At 43.4% G+C, this 23,322-nt stretch overlaps 1 protein-coding gene across 3 annotated transcripts in view; it reads left to right on the top strand.

Annotated features, from left to right (window-relative positions):
- The window catches only part of LOC125358749 (forkhead box protein P1-like), a 219,684-nt gene extending 197,544 nt beyond the window's left edge, over window positions 1–22,140 (top strand). For all 3 annotated transcript variants that reach the window (XM_048356159.1, XM_048356161.1, XM_048356160.1), the window contains one exon: window positions 21,524–22,140. In XM_048356159.1, the coding sequence (XP_048212116.1) occupies window positions 21,535–21,813 (279 nt within the window). In that variant the 5' untranslated portion in view covers window positions 21,524–21,534 and the 3' untranslated portion in view covers window positions 21,814–22,140. The remainder of the gene's footprint in view (window positions 1–21,523) is intronic.
- The last annotated feature ends 1,182 nt before the right edge of the window (window positions 22,141–23,322 follow it).

Genomic DNA, 23,322 nt, shown 5'->3' with positions numbered 1-23,322 from the left:
ATTGAACTGTCACTATTAGGCCAAGGGGATATTGGCACCTTTCATGTGTTGGAATTATGTGGCAATGGTCACAGGTGCCTTGGCACACTGCCACCTCATCTCATGTCTTTGTCATCGTAGCTTGTGAGAAGCAAAATGCAGTGTTGCTTCTTTGGTCTGATTTCAGTGATGGTGATGAGTTGGAGAGGGTGTTGGTGTTTATCCATAGGGACTACAGGAGACTCATATAGGCTGAGCGTCCTTAGTTTGAAAATGGGAAGTGCAAACTGCTCCAGCATTTCAGACTTGGCACATACCAATGTGATGTAATGCCACATACGACAGAGCCAGTGCCTCAACATAGAATCAACAGGTCACAGTAGAACGAACACATACATACAACACATCGTATAAAATTACCTGTAGGTTCTGTGAGTAAGCAATGGATTCTTCCTTTCCTGGGTGCCATCCTTTCGTTATCAATGTTATATCGATGCTATCCTTTAGTTATCAATATCATATCAATGCAAACACTCTAAAATCTGAATTCCAAAATATTTCTGGGCCTAATAATTTTCAGTAACTTAACATTCCAACTTTCTTTTGAGTACTTACCATGTTTATACCTAGATATTACATTTCTCCATTGTTCATAACCCCATTTGTCCATCTATCTGTCTACCCACCCATCCATCCACCCATCCATCTATCCATCCAATCCAATCCATCCACCCATCCATCTATCCATCCAATCCAATCCATCCATCCATCCACCCATCCATCTATCCATCCAATCCAGTAGGCTAGTATTGTTAGGCATTCATGAAGCAATCAAGTTCGTACTTCTCACCTGGGAGGGGAAGGGAAATCATCATCATCATCTTGAAATGAACGTGACTTTTTGCCAACATTACAAATGAGTACCTCTCAACTATCTCCTCTCGTAAGGTTGCATTTCATTTGGAGTTCAAGGCATTCCTAGGAGTTTATTGATCCAAGACGAGAAAAGGCACCTCCAGGAGGAGAGGACAGGGTGTGCAGAGCCATGCCCTGAGAACAGGGTCATTGTGAGCTGGAGAAGGATTTGGTGAGGTTGGCTTTAGTTTGGGCACAGCAGAATGTTCCTTTGGGGAGAGCGTGAGGGCTGCACTGTTGTGACAGGATGATGAGAAGAAAGAGAGTGAATCTGAAGATACCTAGGACTCCCAAGATGACGGTTGTTCACCAGATCTTCATGAGTCCTGAAGGTCAATAGAGTTGATCTGGCTTTTCCCAGGATCAGAAGTGGTGCGTTTAAGAAAAATGTGGGCTGTGTTGGTTTTCAGGGCATGTGGTAGACGTTGGAAAGAAAGTTGCTGTTGGGTGCCCAGGGAATGAAGTGAGGCAGACATGACAACTAGAAACCAAGCATCACAAGGTGGGTGGAAGTCAGTAGAGTGTATAAGGAAAGCCAAGGGGGCTTAGAGGACCTACAAGTGGGATGTGATCCTCTAAGGACTTGGCTTCAGAGAGGCCTTGGCATCAGGAGTGAGGGAGGACCTGGGGTCTCCTGGGTTTGGCTGTATTTCCAGTGTGACCCAGTGCCCCTGGCATGTTATAAATACCCCAGCCGAGTTCTGCCTCAGTCCTCTTGATGATTCTGGGGAAGGACTTGGTCTTAGGGGATGCACAGTGTAGGGTCTGCTGTGTTTTCTGAAGACTTGTCCCTCCTTCAGGCAGAGAGCTATAAGGAGGAGCGGAGGTAGATAGTGAGCACTTTTCAAGAGGCTCCACAGGCAAGAGGCTTTGGGGTAGGAGCCCGGAAACACGTGGAGCCTGCAGTGAGGCTATAAGGCTAGTCTTGAATCTGTTTCTGTATTGAAGAGAGACAGAGACAAAGAGTCTCTAGAGACAGACATTGGCATTATGGGACTGACAATGGCCCGAGGGTGTGGGCTTAGACTGGCACAAAGGAAGGAAGGGCAGAGGATGAGATTATTTGATGTTGGGTGGGGAATTCCCTTTGTCCTCTCCAACACCTTATCACCCTCAGCTCTCTAAACCACTTGAAACCACACTCCACCCCTTCCTTCTCCCTTTCTTCTGGCACTCCCCAGGACTCCCCCTGCCCTGATTTCACCTCTGGAGTGTGAAGAACAAAGATTAGAGGGCATTCACCTTGTGGTTTGCTGCATTTTTGTGCCTTCATGTCCTGACCTGAGGTGTCTCCTCCTAACAAGGGAAGATTTAAAAATCCCTGGCAAGTAGTTATGATAAGTGAATTTAGTCCACGTGGAAGACCACTCGTGCTGTTCCTGACTGTGCAGCCCACTCTCCCCTCTCGACAGCTCTGCATTTGACTTGTCACCTCCATTCTGAAGGCCCTACACTGGTTCTTCTTTTCTATTCTGCTTCCCTCTTGAGAATAACCTCTTCATCACTCATCACTCCCCTAAGAGTATCATTACTCTCTTCTTTAGGAAATACCAGTGATGCCGTCTCATTTTAGGTAACCAGACACTTAATTCATCATTGATTCTATTTATTCAGGATTCCATCCATCCATCCATCTGTCCGTCCGTCCATCCATCCATCCGTCCGTCCATCCATCCACGCATCCATGACATTGACCTAAATTACTTATCAAATGACCTTGTATCTACTTGATGCAAGATATAACCATCTATGGTTTACAGTTGAACATTCAGAAAAGTAGAATGCGGTACGGTAATTGTTCTGGAAGAGATTAGTGTCAAACTTTGGACTCCATGGAAAAATGGCCGTTCCAGGAATGGTGATATGTAAAGGCTTCTGAGCTTGAGGAAGTGCAAGACATGCTGAAGAAACCTGCATGCATGACAGACCCAGAGGAAAGGGCATGTGTGCACAGCACAAAGACTTGGGAGTACTTCTTTGGGTAGCAGTTGGGAGCAGCCAAAATTTCCTTGAAAATTTTGGAAAAGAGGGGAGATAATGGCAAAGCTCCCCTTTCCCTTTCCCTTTCCCTTTCCCTTCCCCTTTCCCTGCCCCTTCCCCTTCCCCTTCCCCTTCCCCTTCCCCTTCCCCTTCCCCTTCCCCTTCCCTTCCCCTTCCCCTTCCCCTTCCTCTTCTTCTTCCCCTTCCCCTTCCCTCATATACTCTTTTCTGTCATGCTTTATCTTTTTAAATTTTCTGTAGTTGAATCCAAAGGAAAAGTTCCCAAAGCTAAGTCTTATCCCAAGTCATCCAATGGAATCCACTAGCTGGGCACAATGGCTCACATCTGTGACCCTGGCTAACCAGAGGCTGAGCTAGGAAGACCACTCACCGACCAAGGCCAACCTGGATAAAAACATGAGACCCCATCTAAAAATAAAGGCAAAAATGGCTCATGTGGTAGAACACTTGCCTACAAGTGTAAGGACCAGAGTTTCAAACCCTAGTACCACCCCAAAATAAAAAGGAAACTACCCATTGTTGACTGTTTACCAAGCTGCTCGAGTCTTGGTCCTACTCCAAGTTAAAATACTCAAACAGATGCCAAGTGTCTTTTCCATATTTCCTACTCTGCTTTTACATTTGCCAGTCGAAGGTCAGAATCCTCTCATCACAACCCCCCCCCCCCCTTGTGAGAAGGAAACTAACTTTCTGGGAAAGGGATCAACAACGTGTATCAATGTGGAAAACCTGTTGCGACTCATTTTGCATTTGTAGGGGAGGCATGGTATTTGGAGAGCTGATGGGAAGAGCGCTGTGCACACCCAGTGGTTCTGCCCTGGCACACTCCCCTTGAGTGTGTAAGACTCAGGTCCCCTGTGCTTGTGGGCTGGGTATTGTCTGTGGTCCCTTTCAGTCATGGGCATGCTTCTATACCTGTCCAGTCCAGTTTTCTCAGTGCACTAATAATTAACCACTTATATCTACAGCATAAGGCACACATTGTTAATCTATCTGCAATTATTAGCATGTATGTTCATGACTTTAACAAACGGCCTCCCATACAAAGGAGAAATGTGGCTGAAAAGCCAATTAAAGATTTCTTTAGATTTTTGAGGCTTTAAAAATGTTCATCAAAAGACGACTTTGAACAAGGCTGGGCTGCAATTTCGTCCTCTGTCTTGCTCTTTTATTTTTCCCCCTTTAACTGCAACTTAGTAAACAAGAGCCAGTCCTTCACAGTAACCCAGAAAGTTCATGTTCATGTGCTCCTCTATAGCTGTCATTAGAAGAAATGTTGACTTTATTGGTGCTATATTCTTCCTATAGCCAGGAGACAGCAGGGGAGGAAAAAAAGAAACACTTCACAACAATTTGACTGAGAACATAGTCATAGTTCAGGTTCATTTTATGATGGGGAGAAAAGTGTTCTACACTTGAGAATTTTTCAGTGGCCTCCCAAAGGGCTGGGTTTTACGGGCTGGTAATAATCACTGTGATTTATTGAGCACCTACTACATGCAAGGCACTTTGCATAGATTATCTTCGTGCTCTTGGAGCACTGTGCATTTTTCACAATAGCACTTATCTCAGATCAGATCTCCACTTATGCGTGTGGCTAATTGATTAATGCACGTCTTCCCCATTAGACAGTCACCTCCAAGCTGATGAGACTCTATTGATTTTTGATCCCTGCTGTTGCCTCAACTCGTAGTGCAGGGCCTAGCACATACTCAGTTGAAAGTAAATATTGCCTAGAAGGAAGAGAGAGGTACAGTGGTTTCAGAATAAGGGAAGGAAAGCACAGAATGGTTGGTGGCTTGTTGGCAGAGCTGAGGATCAATTCCCCTATCCAGCAGATTTCTTCCTCAGGCTTTGTAAGGTGTGGGTGTGGGCTGTGTCTTATTAAAATGCACATTCTCTAGAGGGAGTGGCACCGCACACCTTTAAGCCCAACCTTTGGGAGACTGAAGGAGGAGGATTGGGAGTTTGAGGCTAGCCTGGGTCACATGCTCTCTCAAAACTAAAAAGATTGGGCTGGGAATATGGCCTAGTGGCAAGGGTGCTTGCCTTGCATACATGAAGCCCTGAGTTCGATTCCCCAGCACACATACACAGAAAAAGCCAGAAGTGGCGCTGTGACTCAAGTGGCAGAGTGCTAGCCTTGAGCAAAAAGAAGCCAGGGACAGTGCTCAGGCCCTGAGTTCAAGACCCAGGACTGGCAAAAAAAACAAAACAAACAAAAAAAAAAACTAAAAAGATTGAGGGGAGGGGTAACAAGTTTGAAAAGAAAGATACTCACTAGCTTACATATGTAACTGTAACCCCTCTGTACTTCACCTTGACAATAAAATAAGAGAAAGCAAAGAGCAGGTGCTTTTTCTGTAGGTTTGAGATGGCTGGACAGAGTGTGTTTTGTGTGTATGTGTATGTGCACACGTGCGTGCATGCTGGTGCGGAGCTTGAATTCCAATCTTGTGTTGTCACTTGATTTTGATGCTCCAGGTTAATACTCTAGCACTTGAATCATTTGAATTACCTCTTCCTCTGACTTTTTGGTGACCCATTGGAGATAAGAGTCTTGTGGATTTGCCTGCCCAGACTGGCCAGATCCTGAAATCTCAGCCTCCCGAGTAGCTAGGATTTCAGGCCTGAGTCACTGGGGCCAGGCTACAGTGTGTGTGTGTGTGTGTGTGTGTGTGTGTGTGTGTGTGTGTGTGTGTGTTTTAACAAGCTCCAGGCAGTGGCCATTCCTCTTTACACACCCATGTTTTGTGTTGTCTCTGTCTACACAGAGTTGCCTGGGCTTGGTGATAACTTCCTTATCTGCTGGTAGCGAATGTGGCTCTTCTTGGAAACCCTTGCCTTAACAGGGGTCCTTAGTACCTGTACTGAGTTCTAAAGAAGGTGCTGCGCGGGTCCTATGTAGACACGTTGGTCCCCTTCCTTAGTAGCTATCCATGGGCTGTGTGAGCCTTGGTGTGTCTTAACTCAGGCGTTCCTTTTACAGGTGAAGAAAGCCAAGCCCAGTAATTGCCCTGGTTTCAGGGCCCAGATAATAAGTCTCTGTACTCTGTACCAAGTACTGTTTCCATTCCATGAAGGCTCGAGTGATGTCCTGGGAGACTGAAGGAGGAGGATTGTGAGTTTGAGGCTAGCTTGGGTTCCATATCTTTTTGCTCAGGAGCAGCTGCACTGTTCTCACAGGGTGGATGGCCTCCCTCTCCATCCGCATCAGAGAAGCAGCCACTTGGGACCCTGCCTTTCGTGCCGGTTCTCCCTCCTTGTTTGGGGCACCTCAAGCTCACAGACATGCCTAGGGTAGTTGATGAAGGACTTCTTTCCCAAGACCTCCCCAGCGAGATGCTTTGCCTGTAGCCCCTGCAGAGGAGGCCATTCAGAAATCGCCTTTCTTCTTCCGCAGAGTGGAGGATGCAAAGGCAAGGTGCTTATCTTTACTTCCAGTAAAAAAAAAGCCCGGGAGAGGAGGGGAGGCCTTGGTGACAAAGGGCCCCTCTGTCAGAGCAGGATTGCTTATCACCCTGCACTTTGGATTCTTTGGTCCAAGCTCCACCTAACTTGGTCACTAGTTCCTGGCTGCATCACAGACCCTGGCTCCAGCCTGTGCCAATAGTCGGACTTTTCTGCCCGAGGTTCTTGGCTTTCAGGTGGATCGTTTCCTGGTTCTTTCTTGCCACTCTCACCAGATGTGTTTATGAGCTCTATGCCTTGATTGCAGCCTTCACTCTGGAATGCCATGCTACTGTTGTTGTATGTGCTAGGGATTTGAATCTATCCATCTCTGTGTTGTGTCCAGATTGTGTACCACTAAATACTGAAAAGGCTCTGTGGAAAAGACTTATTTGAGGCTCTGTATTTTGCAAACCTCCTTCAGATGCTTTTCTTTATGGGCCTTAATTGTGCTTAGGCGGACATGGAGGTGGTTTAATGAGACGAGGACTTCCAAGTTCCCGGCATCATTATATTATTGAAATCCTACCGCACGTAAATTGGCAGATACCTGTAGTTTGTTCTGAAGTCACTCACTGAAGAGCCTGCCTTAGTTCTCTTCGTGGGGACGGCCGAGGCCCAGGGGTGACGGATGATGAATGAGGACTAGACCACGGATGGAACTTTCCCAAAGCACGACGTGAGCTTTCACATCTTTCTTTCTTTCTCTCTTTTTTTTTTTTTTACATTATGGTTTCTCCCTTTCATTTGTCATATTCACTTGTTTGCACATTCTTTTTAGTTTTTGATGGTTTTAATCTATGTAAACTACACGCCTATACCTTTGGATGAATGGAGCTTTCAAAAGGTACTGATTAAAGTTTACAGATGTGGGGAGCCACAAATCCAAAAGAGAGCTTACATTTTGTGTGTGTGTGTGTGTGTGTGTGTGTGTGTGTGTGTGTGTGTCTATGGATGTCTCTATATATGTATATATATTCCCATTTTAGTAATATATTAGCCACATAGTCCCTGTTGCCATTAAAAAAAACCCTGTATTTTATGAAATGATACAATCAGTGAAGCATTTCCCATTATGTAGACACCATGTGTTTAAATTATAGCAATTTCTTAAGATTTTTTAAGGCAAAATGAGCTCTTAGAAGTGTGATTAATAGCAGGGAACAAGGCTAGTGTTGGGTCATCAGGGGCACTCCATTACAAAAAAAAGGTTGGACTAATAAAAGCATCCATCTCTTTAACCAATAAAGCATTTGAATGGTGTACTGATACATCTGGTCCTATAGTAGTCACTTGGTACTGAGTAAACTCTGAACTTGCATGGGCAGAAGGTCACCAGGCTGAGCGGCTGACACACCAGCCCTCAGTGGAGTGAAAGGAGGGATGGGAGGGTAGCTCTGTATGAGACCTGTAGGTGTGATGTTCAAGATGACTGCCGTGCAGGGTGTCTTCAAGAACCACACTTCCCACAGCCCAAGAGCTGTCTGTGGTATGGGCCCTTTTGTTTACTCTTCCTCCAGCATTGTCAACGTGCACAGTGGGCCTTCCATGAGCGCTTCATGATTTGTACGGTTAGGGAAACACATAGGGTCCGGAATACAGCCGGAATCGTCACATGTGAACAAATGCTCAAATATGGAGCATTCTTTAAACAGCACAACTGGGTAGGGGGGCAGACGGAAATGGTAAAACAAACAAACAAAAATAATAATGCAGCTAAAATTAGACTCAAATATTTGGCCCAGGAAACTGGTGCAAGGGTCCACTCCACTGACAAGGCTTTGTCTGGGAATTGGACAGAAGTTGTGAAAAGAACCAATCAGGGCGCCTCAAGTGCTCGCAGGTCATAGTCTGGGTGATTTTCAGTTTTTACACTAGTTGGTTGAAGAGCTTATATTAAAGATGCCATACTCCGCATGTGGTTTCTTTTAAAAAATTAACCTTTGAGAATTTGAAGTCCATAGAAAAGTATATGAGTAAAGTAGGCTTTTAAAAGTTGTAGAGCACCCCAATTCATAGAACACTGGGCAGGACATAGACACTGAGTTCAATCCCTAGCATTGTCCACCCCGCCATGAAAACATTTACTTTCAAATACAGAGGAGTCCCAAATAAGATAATGGTGTTGTTCCAGAGTCTAGTTCCATTCTAAAAAACTTTAGAGCTCAATTACTGGCCTTTATCAAACGTTAAATGGTCACAGTGTATTTATTTAATTAGCCAATAAACTGCTGATCTAGTTATTTTGGTGGGTACCGTTGTTGTTTTTAATTCAAAGCTTGTGTTTTTGCCCATATTGACCTGGATTACAATTCTCTTAACCTATACCTTCCTCGTGCTGCTTATTTAATGACATGGAGTCAGCCTGCTTTTTTTTGCCTGGGATTGGTCTGAAACCAAGATCCTCCAGTCTCTGCCCCCCAACTAGCTAGGAATTATGGATTTGAGCTACCCACACCAGGCATAAAATGTGTTTATAATGGGTTCTCCGACATTCTAGCTGGATCCAGCATCTAGAAAAGAAAGTGATATTTGGTTCAGGAGAATGGAAAAGGCTAGACAGTGAGTGGTCACTGCTTTCTGCTGAAGATAGGGCAGGCAGGAAGGCACGCACACCTTCCTGAACTCTGCTTTCTTTTGTCTTCTGAGTTCTCACTGGGCCATTGGGCGAGGCAGCAAGCTTTTCTTGCTTCCTAGTCTTGCTGACCACATGTATCCGTGGTGAGGGTGGAATTCGGGAACATTCTGTGCTCACAACATTTGAGGAAGATTCCCTGTGTTGGTTGCTCCACAAGCCAGCCTTGCATCATCCCTGGGTTGAGCAAGTCTGCCTTTCTTTTTCTGGGGCAGTAGACTAGCTCCAGTACTCCAGGGCTTCCTAGGGCAGAACAGAGAGTTTGGTGCCTCCTTTCTTGTGCCCATGCAGTTTTAACAGACCAGGAACCTGAGAAATTAACTCCTCCTAGGCCCTTAATGCTCAGTGGAAAATTCTTCCCCAGGCAGTGCAGAGGTCTCTGGGGCTCTGTTGATTTGTGGGAAAGGAGACAGTCAGCAGCAAAGGACTTTGGAAACAAACCACAGCACAACAAAACAAAAACACCAGCGCAAACATTGGAGTTGCTTTGTGACTTTAGGCTTGCAGAACACAGATTAGATAAGTGAAGCTGCTGGTGCAGGCTGAGCCATAGAACTGGGGGTAGCTGGGGGGTTGGACTTAGTGAAAGGAATAACAAAACGTTTTGAGGGGTTTTATTTCAACCTTTTTTTTTAGACAATAAAATTCCAATAACATGATCATTAGTAATGTAACTACCCAACTCCTCTAAGGTGGGTCTTCTGTTTGTTTTTTTTATTGTACTTTGCAAATGTTCTTTTTCCGGATTTTGCTTTAGATATCCAGCAGACAATGTTTTGCCATGCTTTATACTCACATAATGTCGCATTAAAAAATAGTAATAATTAACTGATGATAAGTGTAAGACATAGATTTCAAGAGTATTTTTCAGTCTCTTTTGCTTACTGGATGGGATGTTATTCACAGGTAGCAAAATCAGGCAGTTTAATAAAGTAAAAGTATCTGTAGAATAGGCTGATAGTAATGCTTTAATTGCAGATTGTGTACCTAAATATAGCATTTCTGATTAACATGGTAGTGTTAGTATAAAGCACAGGAACCTGCATTTGGTGGTAGCAGATACATGAAACAAGTGTTAAAAAATTAACCATTTGGGGCTGGGACTGTGGCTTGGTGGTACAGCGCTTGCCTGGCATGCATGAAGCCCTGCGTTTGATTCCTCAGTACCACATGCACAGAAAAAGCCAGAGGTGGCGCTATGGCTCAAGTGATACAGCTCCAGCCTTGAACAAAAGAAGCTTGGGGACAGTGCCCAGGCCCTGAGTTCAAGCCCGGGGACTTGCCAAAAAAAAAAAAAAAAAAAAAGAGTAACCCTTTCCTTTAAGCAATTTTGTTACTGGATACATTGAACTTACTCCAGGCTTTTGAAAAGCTATAGTTTCTCTGATGCTAAGGTGACAAAATGAACTCCTGAATGGTTGTTTGGACTACCAACTGATGATATAATCTTTTTTTAACAACAGAATCACAACCTGACATGGTTTGGTTGAGAATGCTACAGATCAGCCCAGTAGGCTGAACGGCATCTTGGAACTGAAGCTAGGTAACTGGGAATAAAGTAAGATCAGGCAGCTCTTGTAGATGAATCTTTTAGGCTCAGCACCTGGGTTTGACCCATATAGTTCATTGATAGAAGAAGATGAGTCCAGAAAATGAATGTAGAGTTACTCAAGCATGCAGATTTGGTAATGTTTTACAGCTGTCTCGAAGTCCAGTCTAGTCTTCACTGGTCTAAACAGTGTGGCTCCTACACTTCTACTGGCAAGCCAGGCAATAAGAGGGAGTTGCTTGGACTCTGAGTACCTCATTTGGAGATGACCACTTTGGTTGATAGAGGAGGGACATGTCTCTTCGTGTGTCTCCTTAAGTCTCTAAATAATGTCACCAGGAAAGAGTTAACTGGATTTCACTTGATTCACTCTGGCTTCACTGCTGATGAGTAATTCAAGGTTGGTGACAGCAAATTGTTGTTTATAAGCAGACATGGCATTGTGCAAACAAGCAGACTTGGTCTCCAACTGGTTTGATTTCATGGTGGTCAGCAGCTGATCTATGTAACTTACAACCTTTCTGCCTCTCTAAATGTCAGAAGAATGACTGCTTGTTTATCTTGCCTTCCTCCCAGCTGTTTACTCTGTAATGCATTTACCTCGACCTTGGTTCCAGGAGAGAGGCCCTTTTCTCCTGCACAGCCCTGTTTACGTTCAGTCCTGCCCCTGGTGTCACCTATGAAATCTGTTGATTATTCCACCTGGTTAATGTTAAATTGCTCTTGTAAGATGATGTGTTTGTTCATAAACACAAATGCCAGGCCCTTGTTTACTGTACCCATGGCAGCCATGGTTATTAAACAAATACTGCTTTGTTTGCGGGTGGAGCAGAAGTTTATCCTGAAAGGTCTGTTTAAAAAAAAAAAATACAACACACACTCACACACACACAACTTAAATGCTAGAATTTTGATAAAGGAAGAAAAAAGGGGAACTTGTCCCTGGAATGTGGTTGAAACAGACTTAGGTTTGCTTTTCTTATCTTTTGCTTGGATGAAGGGGCTGGAGAGATTAGCAAGTTGTTTGGTTTTTCTAAGAGATTTCCTTAGTGTAATGATATCTATGTAGTTGTTTGCTTTTTTCAGAGGGGAGAGAAGTCTCCTGGAAGGCCACTAGCTCAGTACAAGAAAGCATCAGAAGGCTAGAAAATTCTTTGTGACACAAACAAGGACTTAGAAGGTGTAGGAGGAAAAAAATCTTGTACTATGACCAAGGGAAATACCATCGAAAGGTATGGTTGTTGGCTTTTATGTGATTGTGTGTTGTGTGTTGTAGGGACTGGGTCTGGTCCTACTTGTTTTGAATGCTTTCAAGTTTGAGAAGGGAAGGGTAACTCTTAGTTTGTTGTGTTCCGGGTAAATTCTTGGCTGTGTAAACGGAGCCATTTAACTAAGAAGATCCATACACTTAATATATGTTTTCTAAATTGCCAGTATTTTTACTCTTACTCCATCTTGTAACCCACTTATTTCACTTGGAAGTGAGTTTATGATTTTGTAAAGCAAGTCTTTATTTGATGTGTGTGTGTGTGTGTGTGTGTGTGTGTGTGTGTGTGTCTCTTGACTCTTAGGGGGGTGGCCTCTGTAGATAAGCCACACACATTAGCCTGTCATTGGTCCTGTTTTGCAAACAGCAGCAAAAACCCCAGCTTCCATTGTCTTTGTTTTGGGGTTTTGTTGCTTCAATTATGACTTGTTGCTCTTTTTGACTTTGCTTGTGTGTTTAGATGGGGCTTGGCCTTCTAACATTCGCTCTAACTTTTAGTGATACAGATGGGTAGAGTAAATGAGTCTCTAGCCTTCAGAGGCAAATGGTGGCTTTTATCTCCACGCAAGCTCATCTCTCTGGGAGAGCAACTTTCGAAGACCAAATATATAGGCGTATATTGGAGTTTCTGAAGGATAAAATTAAATAATTGTCTCTTTGACACCACGGAGAAATGCAGCAACAGAATTGTGACGGCTGTATTCACTGGTTGCTTAGATGCTGTGATCGCGCATTGTTCGCATGGCCATCAGAGCAGTCAGGGGCTGCAGGCCACACGCGAGATAGCTGAAGTGTGTCACCACACGTGCTGTTCATTAATTGATATTATTACCAACCCAGCCTTGGGTACATTAAATTATATGAAATATGGAAATGAAAAAAATACTCTGAACTGGTTTTTTGGTCAGTTTATTCCTCTGGGCTATTAGAGTTTAGCTCTTTGAATGGTCAGATGATTCCATTTCAGGCAGGCTTTGTGAGTTGTCACACTTTAAACTCTATTTTGTTTGGTAAAAATGCAGTTTAATTAAGCTCCCTGGAGCACCTGGCCCTGTCATGTCTGCTCTTCAAGAGGCCTCCTTCTGGCAGAGAAAACAACCAATGCTGGCTTGGCAAAGGCTCTTTTCTGACTCTGGTCCTGTACGAATGGCTGGCTTTGTGCCGGGGAGTGGCCTATATATCCTCTTTGGTAGGCCTCTTTCTTAATGGGTCCATAGTTGGCCTATGTTTCCTACCCTGACAGTACTCAACTTCTTGTCTACTGCAAGGAAAAGGAAACAAGATCAATGGGAGCTCCACATAAAATACTATAAGTGAGACACCTGCCATTTTTAGAGACTGGAGTGCTTGTCAGTCATCCGGGTCTTATCAAGATGGTCATGTCCAGAAAGCTAGATTGAGCAGATGTTTGTAGTGACTGTGAACATCTTTTGCTGACAATCCAGGAAGCATTCCCACCCCCCCACCCTGGGAAATATGAAGCCTTGTTTTCATACTGAGAGGCTGGTGGAGAAGGAAAATCCTTGCTTTTGTTAGGAAGATTATTTTATTACCACCCAGTTCAGCCAACTGCAGTCTACGTCATGAATTACAGGGGAAATTAAACATCCTGTTCTCTGCCTTTTTCCAGTCTGTGTGAATTGTTCTTGGGCGAAATAAGTGTTCAGTACCTTGGCCTTGGATGAATTTTTCTTTGGGTGGTTTTCTTGAAATTTTCAGTGACGGAGACAATCTTACTTGTGTTAAACCTTAACAGGATTTAATGACTTCAGTTACTTTAGGAATTTTAGAGCACAGTAATAGTTGGAGTTTTGTCACTCATAAGAGTTTCAGGAAACAGAGAATCTTAAAAGTTGGAATATAAAATTAGTGACAACACATAGCCCTTGTATATTCATCCAAAAGGATGGATTTCATTACCTTTCCCTTTTCCCCTTTTCCTCCCCTTTCCTTCTCTTTCCTTCTTTTTCCTTCCTTTCCCTTCCTTTCCCTTTCCTTTCTTTGTTATTTAATTAAAATGAAGTCAAAGCCAGGCACTGCTCTGGTGGCTCATGTCTGTAACCCTAGCTACTTAGGAGGCTGAGATGTAAGAATCCCAGTTTAAAAGCCAGCCCAGTTATTAAAGAACCATGAGACTCAGCTCCAAGGAACTAGCAAAAGCCAGAAGTAGAGGCATGGCACAAATGGTAGAGACCAACCTTGAGTGAAAAAGCTCAGTGGTGTGAAGCCAGAGTTCAAGTCAAAACAAACAAAACATGGTAATTATGTGTCAAATTTCTGTTATTTCTGAGTACCTGAAAGTAAAATTTGTGGAAAAGGATCTGATTTCTTTTGTTGTTGAGCAAATAGAGGTGGAAAAGGAAAATCTTTCATTTCAGAGCCTCTATTTCTTCATTCATTGATGAGTACAAACTAGTTTCTCTTTTCTTCTTCCCCTTCCTTTGTACTATAAGGGCAAGAGAGCCGCCATGTTATATTATATTATTAAAACATTGTTTTCCTAAGTTTGACTAGAGTTCCTTGGCCCAGCTCTATGGATGGTCCCGTAGAAGCTACAGTCATCATGTCCCTGACTAAACCCCCTTCTTTGCTTCACAGAACTTCACATTTCCAGCATCTTGGAGGGCAAGGATAGACAAGGTGTCCCTTTAGGAAACAAATCCTATATTTTCTAGGAAAGTATCTCCCAAGTCAGATTTGTTTCTCTTTCCCTTGCCCATCTTCATCTGAGACCTGCACCAGTATCAGCTTTACCTTGATTTTTCATGTGACTAAAGAAATGACCACAATTGATTTATTTTTTGTTTTGAAACATACATTGGACAGTTCCATTGCTTTTGAACTTTTCCTTTCAAAGTGCTCACTGAAATTCCCTATTCTTAAAAGATAGATCTAGTCATCTACAGTGCACGACAAAGTTGATAATACATAAATCATTTCTAACAACAGGTAATATGCATAATTTATGGTGTTACAGTGCTATCTTTTTGATATTTATGATGGATAATGCTCAGTTTTTGCCCTCATATTACTGCTTTAAATTATACCACAAGAAAATTAATGAGAAAGTAGATTTATGGGTTTCATTTGTTTGTCAATTCGGAAATTAATTGGGTGTTAATTTTAGCCGTCCCTCATCAGACCAGTACTTTAGTATGTGTGCATTACTTTGCATTCATTGTGGCTTACCTCCATTTACTGTGGGTCACTAGCTTTGCATACATTAAAATAGCCCTGCGGCTCATTCCCTTGATTACTTTTTGAACTGCCATGCATTAGAAAATTTACGCCTTTCTGTTATAATTATGAAAATCTGGGATTGGAAGATAGTGCCTTCATAACAAATCAGTACCCTAACTTGTTTCTTTGTGTGTGTGTGTGTGTGTGTGTGTGTGTGTGTGTGTGTGTGTGTGTGTGTGTTTCACTTGGCTCTTGAGTGATCCCTCCATGAAATGGAGGCCAGGAGGGTGGTGGCTAGATGAAACATGGTCTGTGAAGGGCTCATCCCTTGTTTGTAGGAGTGGTCAAAGAGAGAAAATGAGCAGCTTTTGCAAGTGTTTCTCTGGTTTTGTTCAGCCTTGGGCTCCTCTGGTTGTCTTCACAGTTATACCATGGAGCTCTGCTTATCAGTAGGGGTGCGGGCTCCATGCAGTTTCTTTTCTCTCTTTCCTTAACCTGCTTCCATGATTCCCCCGCCCTGGGCCATTGCCACCTGCCCCCACAGTATCCTGCTAGGGAAGAGGACATGGTTGGAAAGCATGCGCCTACAAGGGACTGTGCTGTTCCCATCCCCCCAGCCTTCTGCTGAACACCTCTGCCTCTTTAGGGCTGGTCCCTGTCATGTATGGGAGTGACACTCCTACGAAGGTGGTTTAATATCCCCATCACTCCACTCTGTGTCTATGGAGCAGCAGGTAGGGACTCCAGGCAGCCATACCTCAGTCCTCAACTCCTTCATTTCGTCTTGCGTTGCCCTGTTGTTAAGCTCTGGGTGCCTTGTGAGCCAATCCGATCATTTGCTCCAGGATACCCAGAAATGAATGCCTTGTGGTCATCCCTGAGACAGGCTAGGCCTTCTTTTGTCTTGAATAGGAAGTATCTGTCCGTTTTGATTGTACTGGGGTTTGAACTCAGGGCCTACTAGGCGGGTACTCTTCCTTTGAACTAGGCCTCAGCAGGATTTTAAATCATTATATAACATGAAAAGAACTTTTAAAAAGTTACTTTCTTCGAAGTACAGCTATATAGAGGGCTGCCCTTGCATTGTTCCAGTCTCTGAGCTACATGAGGTTAACTGATGACAAAGATATGCTCAATATTTGTAAATTTTTGAAACCCACACTGTCTCCATTATTTTTCTCCTTCCCTTCCCTCTCTTCTCTCTTTGCTGCTCCCCTCTCTTTTTCTTCCTCTCCCTTTTCTTCCCTTCCTCTTTTCACTTTCCCTCCTCTCCCTTCCTTCTAAACCTTCTTTTCAGCTTTGACTCTCCAACATTGCGTACTATTTCTCAATATACATATGAATAAACAATGAGAAAAGGGAATTTAACTTTTAGATTTTTTTGGGGGGGGGGGAAGAGGTGCTGTACAGTGCTCTTACTATTTTTTTTTCTGTTTATGTCATATTGAGAAATCAAACCCAGGGCTTCATGCATGCTAGGCAAGCACTATGCCACTAAGCCACATTCCCAGCCCTTCTTACTAATTTTTCTTAAAATAAGTTTACTATTATGCCTCTTTGCCCCATAGAGGTAGAAACGTACTTTTACAAAACTATGTTTAGTTTAATTTACACATCCTTTCATGAGCACACCAAGTTCTTTAAGGGCATTTATTCTGCTTCATATAAATAATTGATCAGCCAAGTTAATTTACTTCTGCCTGACTTGGTCAACCTTAATTAACTGCCCTGGAATCAAGACTGAACTTTTTGTTAGCCTAAAATCTTTCACAAGCGTGATAACAAGGGTTTTATTTTCCCTAAATTTTCAGCATCAACACTGTAACCAAGGAAATAATCATAATAATAAAGCACTGCTTTAATTTACTATAAATACATTGGCCTGGACATTATGAATTTTCCAGAATACTTCCAGAGAGCAGCTCTGTTGGCAGCAACAACAAATAAGCATGTGAAAAACTCAGTTCTCCTTTTCTTTGAGTCTCTCCAGCACAAAAATTGATCCTTGGAAATCAGAAGCTTCGTAAGCCATTTGTAAGCCATTCTTTATGCTTTGGGACATCCGAGTATTTGCAAGGTCGGCCTTTGTAGGCTGTGTGGAGGGCAGCCTGTGACGGAAGCAGACCTCACTTGTAGTGAGCAGCCACATGGGAAGGCTAGGGAAGGGTTGGCCTTGTTTCTGGGGAAAGGATGGCATGTTGACATGGTAAGGCTTTATCCTTCACACCTTCATATTCAAGCGAGGTGAACGCTCTAACAGTGTATGGCTCTCAATGTGTCATGGAGCAAGGAATCCCAGAGGGAAGCAGAAGGAGGTAAACTGAATTCCTGGGAGAAACTTCTTCTCAGAAAAGAGGGCCCAGGCCTCCTAGAGGAGACAGGCAGCTTCTATTGGCCATTTCCCCATCCTCCATCATTTCTGCTGTCCAGTTCAATAGAAGACAGAGAGGGTTGTCTCTCCAAGACTTCCAATGTATGTTCATGCATTTGTCTACCTGCCATCCCCATGCTTTTTTTCCTGGAATTCTGAGGATGTTGTGACTAGACAGTCACAGTCACTTATTAAAGGAACAGATTCGTGTCTAAAATGCAGAGTGGTTATATGGCTCTGCCTTTCTGGTCACTGGTCGAGCACTAGTTTCTTGCCTGTAAAATGGGGATAGCATTTTCTGGCCAGATCTCCTCCTGGAGGTTCCTTCAAGAAGATTGAGAAATTCAGCGAGGCGCTTTACATAGAGACATACAAGTTTTTATAATGGCTGGGGATGTTTGATAGAAATTTTACTGTACCCAGACACGGTTAGAGGTGTTCTTAGAAATCCTCGTTCCTATTTTTTTTTAACATGCTTTTCTTTTTTTCTTTTCCTTTTCTCCACAAAGCTGTGTTCTCCTCATTGGTGCAGGAGATCATGGGAAATTTAAAAAAAAAAAAAAAAGTCTTCCAACCTCCCTAACACTGTTACCACTTGACTAATTAAGGACATCCTTAGACTAAAATAATCCTTTATGCAATTTTGGTCCCAAAGTCTGCACTCTCACAAAACAGACTCGTAAGCCAAGCTGCTTGGCTCTGTGCCTGCACAACGTGTACCAGGGACTTGGCAGTCCTCTTCAGAGCTGCATGGGAGAAGGCATAGCCTTGCCATCCAGCTGTGTGTGTCGGGGGGGGGGAACCCATCCACCCACAGGACAGTGGAAACCGGGGACACCAAAGAGGGCCTGCTCTTGGACACCTGCTCCCAGGTGTGAGGAACGGGGTCATGTTCCACCTGAGACAGATTCAGGCCCAGCTGGGCTCCAGTCCAGGAGGAGGCATTGAGGGTCCAGTTGCTCAAAGGTGAACACAAAAGTGTCTGTTATATTAGTGTGCCTGAGACATAGCAAGTAACTACATGGGTTTGCTTCTGAGCAGTTCTGAGACAACTTCTCTCTCCTTTAAGGGCCTAAACATTTTACAAATGGACAAGTTTTATAGAAGAGCCACTGAAACATTTGGGGGAGGCTACCTAGAATTCTTTCAGAGATGAGCAAAATGTCCCCATTTGGCTGCAAATCATGTTGCCTGTCTTCTATCTTAGGAAACATTTGAGGATTTATTTTGTTTGGTGGTACTGGGATTTGAACTCACAACCTGGAGCTTGCTAGGCTTTTCAGCCTTTTGGCTTCCATTAATTTTTCTTTTTTTCTTCCTTGTTCTCATTCTCTTTCTCTCCCCCCCTCCTTCTTTTTCTTTCTTTCTCTCTGAGTATTGAGACTTGAATTCAGGGCCAAGATTGTCTCTCTTAGTTTATCCACTCAAGACTGACTCTCAACTACTTAAGCCACAGTTCCACTTTAGCTTTTTTTTTTTTTTCCTTTTTCTTTTTATCTCCTTTGGTAGTTTATGGGAAATAAGAGTCTTGTGGACTTTCCTGCCCAAGCTGGTTTTTAACTGATCCTCAGACCTCAGCCTCCGGAGTCCCTAGGAATACACACTTGATCATCACCACCAGCACTGGCACATTATTTTTCTAACAAGATCTTACTTTTTACCATGGTCAGTATGGACCATGATCTTACTTACACGTCCCAAAAAGTTAGTACATAGTAGGCACATAACATTGCTCCAACTAACCATTCTGTGCAATGAGGGTCTTGAAACATTTTTTCCCCAGACTAACTTTAAAGAATGATCTTTCCAATCTCAGCTTCCCAAACAGCTAGGATTACAGGTGTGAACCTCTGCTCCCAACTTGTGTATTCTCCCTGTCTCTCTCCCTCCCTCCCTCCCTCCCTCCCTCCCTCCCTCCCTCCCTCTCTCCCTCCCTCCTTCCCTCCCTTCTTCGCTCTCTCTCTCTCTCTCTCTCTCTCTCTCTCTCTCTCCTGATAGATTCCTTTCTTTGTGGGCAGAAAATATAGGAATGCAGTTTATAAAAGCTGTATTTACTAGGAAGTCTGATCTGCAGAGACAAGAGTGAATCAGCTGTTGTTTCTGAGTTTGTTTCCCACCTGTTAACAAAAATGCCATTCTTAATCCACTTCAGAATTAGATTAAAAAGCAAACAAAAATGTGTCTTTGGGTTTGGAGAAGTTTGTATTTATGTTGCCTCATATTATATGCACTGAAAGGAAAGCCTGTGTTTTGAGTTTTCTTTTTTTCCTTTCCATTTGGGTTTTGTGCAAGTCTTACTAGGCAGGGGCTCTACCACTTGAGCCACAACTTTTGTCTTTTTTACTTTATTTGTTTTCGAGACCGGCCTTGTACTTCTCCCTGGCCTGATCAGGAGAGTGTGACCTTCCTATTTGCATTTCCTAGCTGAGATGACAAATATGTATTGCCACATCTAATTTTTATTGGTTGAGATGAGGATCTCACAAACCTTTTTGCTTTGTCTGGCCTTGAACCCAAATCATCCCTATCTCAGCCTCTCATGGTGCTCGGATTACAGGCATGAGTCACTGTTCCTGGTAGTAAATGAGTTTTCACCTGAAGGACAAGTTCCTCTGAAGGTGCCCGAAGTGTGTTAAGGTTCTCTGTTGGCCCATATTCCATGTAGGGGAGGGAGAGGACGAAATGTGTAGTGCATTCCTGTGTGTTCTACAGTGATTGGAACAAAGTCATCTGATAAGTTTCTTGTCCTTTTCTCTAAGATTAGTGTGTCACATTGGAGTCTTAATTATTCAGACCTTCCTCTCTGCTTTGATGTTTGAGCCGTCCGCTTCTGTTAGTGACTCTTGCTTTTCCTATCCTAGTTCGAGTCTGTGAACTTGGTCTGTGACTGTGCCTTTTCCATTGTTTTGCTCCCACTGCATGTAACCTTAAGAAAACACATTGGACTCGAGAGTTTGACATCAGAGCAGACTGGCTCGAGCTCACCGTGCTAGCTATGACATATAGTGGACAAATTCACCTCATTCTTGGGGTTTGGGGAGGCCCTCAGGTTTCCCATCTGCCAATTGGGGGGAAGCCTGTGATCAGGGATCCTTGCACGGTGACACTATTGGCAAACATCTGTCTTTTCTCATGCCTGGGTATTGTTATTGAGCCAAGAGCTATGTCGGATCCCTGGGTAGTGAACCTGTATCTAGAAAGTAACAATAAGTAACAGTCCCAATGTGGTGGTTCTGTCCTGTAATTCCAGGCCTGGGAAGGCTGAGGCAACAAGGTTGCAAATTGAAAGCTAGCTTAGACAAGCATTCACCTTCTCGATCTAAACCTACAACCCCAACATGGAGTACTTCGGTATTCAGACCTTCTCTTAGGTTTTCCTAGGCAAGATCTTTCTCAAATGAAATATGGTAACAATAATAATAATATAATACCATTTAATTTAATTTGATATTAGAGATCACTCATCTACCAGGAGAAACTCCTGACTGAATGGCATTTCTCGGGACCGCTTTACTTGTAAAACAAAGATCATAGTCTGATTGGGAGAGCTTTGGAAAAACGAAGCTCTTATCTCTTCTCATGTCCTCAGAGTGGCCTATTACACGGAATAGTCTATTTTGAAGTGTTTCTGTGCCTCAGTTGGGATCCTTCAAATGCTTTGGTATTGGGCTATGAGGTTTTCCATGCCCTGGTTCGTCAGGGGCTTCCACAATGCCTTTCGTCCTCTGAGAGACAGAAGTTGGAGAGTATTTCTTCTCGGAGTCTGGCACCCCCATGGAGCATCTGCACACATGAAAATGTAATGCTGCGCCTGACAGGTTCTCCAGGAGTTCTTTCTCGTGTCTGAGCCACCTAAGTAGATAGAACCAGAGAAAGCGCATCCTAAATTCTAGGCTTCACCTGAGTATGCTCCTTTTATTCCTAAGGGAAAAATGGTAATATACTTACGACCACGCTGAAACTTGAATCGGGCTGGACAGTTCCATATTCCTGAATGGAGGGAAAGGTACCAGAACATGAAAGAAATGGAGTGAAAGAAAAAGACAACTGCATAGAGTTTGGCAGCATTTAAAACAGAGACTACTTTTCCTTATGTACAACTGTTTTAACAGCTGCATTCTCTCTCTCTCTCTCTCTCTCTCCCCCCTCCACCCTTCCTGAAAACCCTTCTATCAGGTTTTTGAGTCATGATGCAAGAATCTGGGACTGAAACTAAAAGTAATGGGTCAGCCATCCAGAATGGATCCAGCAGCAGCAACCACTTGCTAGAGTGCAGTGCCCTGCGCGAGGGCCGTGCCAACGGGGAGGCGCCAGCTGTGGATCTGGGGGCGGCAGACCTCGCCCACGTGCAGCAGCAGCAGCAGCAGGTACAGCTCTGGGAGGCATGGGTGGTGGGCGTGCATTTCCCCACATGGTTTTTGGCATTGCGCCATTGTCCATGTTTTGTGCATACCTGTCTGAGGTAAGTAATGTCTTCCTATCCACCTGTTCTACAGAGCTCTTGGGTGGCTCTGGCTTCAGAGTCTCAAGTTTCAGACCATAGGGACCTAGAAGACTTGGAAGTTCCCTTCAGGGAGTGATTGTGGAGACTGGAGGTCAGGGAGAACTTGCTTCTCTCCTTGTGGTCCCCAGTGTGTTACTTAACTTGGAACAAAATTCTTCTTGGGAGAAATTGTCCCTAATGCTTTAGTTTCAATACCCAGGGAGTTCACAGAGTACTAGTATACAACACACACACACACACACACACACACACACACACACACACATGCCTGATGAAGAAAAGGAAACTCAGAGATCAAAGAGAGACATAAGGGCTGCAAGAGAGAAAAAGAAAAAAGACTAGGTGAATAGGACAGGGAAAACAAACAAATATAACCACTATTGCTGCATTGTTTAAGTATGTAGTCTGTTTATAACACAGATGTGTGTTGGGGAAATTATGTGCTCTTACTTTAGTAATCAGGGATGTGGGGTACAGAGATGTATCTGATTGGTGTTTTAGCTTTTCCCTTATTTCTGCCTTTTGAAAAATGCCCAAAGGTCAGGACATCCTGACTCCCGTTACACTTTCCCTTGTACGTAAGTAGTAGGTATAATGTGAGCAGACATCTACAAAAAGATTTCTGAATGGCAAAAGTGACTCACAGTGCTGACAAAATCTCGGATGTAAACAGCATTGCCTTCTAGCCTGGCTTGGCTTCCTAGTCTATTGAAATGAGAAGTATTAGCTTTGTTAGTGATAATGGCTAGTGATTGTTGAACTTTGTCCTTGATTCATACTTATGGCAAAATGAAAATAAAAATGATGTTCTTGAGGCCTTTCTGAAAGAAGCAGGGCTTGTTGGAGGATGGATTGAGAGAAAGGCAAACCTCCTAAACGACTTTCTTGAGCTCCACTGGGCTTTTGACAGCTTCTGTAGAGCCTATTGGGGAAAGAAACAGGAAAGAGGAGAAACTGACAGACCAGCCAAAGATTTCTTCAGAGGCCATTGTGGATGTGATTTTGTCTCTCATCCCCGCCTCCAAGGGTTTGTGCCCACACCCCAGTCACTTTATGACCTCTAGAGTTTATGATGGCAGTTGTGTGTTCATGTTCTATGTTTAAGTTAGTATCAATGGCCACAGTTTAACCCATAAGACTTTTAGTGAAACCCAACCATAAATAGTAGAAGGCTACATGTGCTACCATACATTTATCTGCTATTCTTATCCACTGATGGTGTATAAATAGCATTTTTAGAGTACCAATTTCTATGTTGTACATGACAGAGGTCAAGATGGAATATGGAGCAGTTAAAGTGGGGTTCTTGACTTTAATGTTATGACTCCCGAGTAATTAATATTTAGAGTACATTAATTAAAGAGATGGGAATTGAACAGGTTTTTAATTTTACTCAAAGAACAAACATTCAGGATATCAAAATGGTCAACCAGAAAGCTTTACGTATACAGCACATCGTCCAAACACACCA

The sequence above is a fragment of the Perognathus longimembris genome, chromosome 10 (genome assembly GCF_023159225.1).
Source record: "Perognathus longimembris pacificus isolate PPM17 chromosome 10, ASM2315922v1, whole genome shotgun sequence".
In the NCBI taxonomy this organism is placed as follows: Eukaryota; Metazoa; Chordata; class Mammalia; order Rodentia; family Heteromyidae; genus Perognathus; species Perognathus longimembris.
The sequence above is the reverse complement of the archived record's forward strand: the minus strand, read 5'-3'. Positions and strand labels throughout refer to the sequence as shown.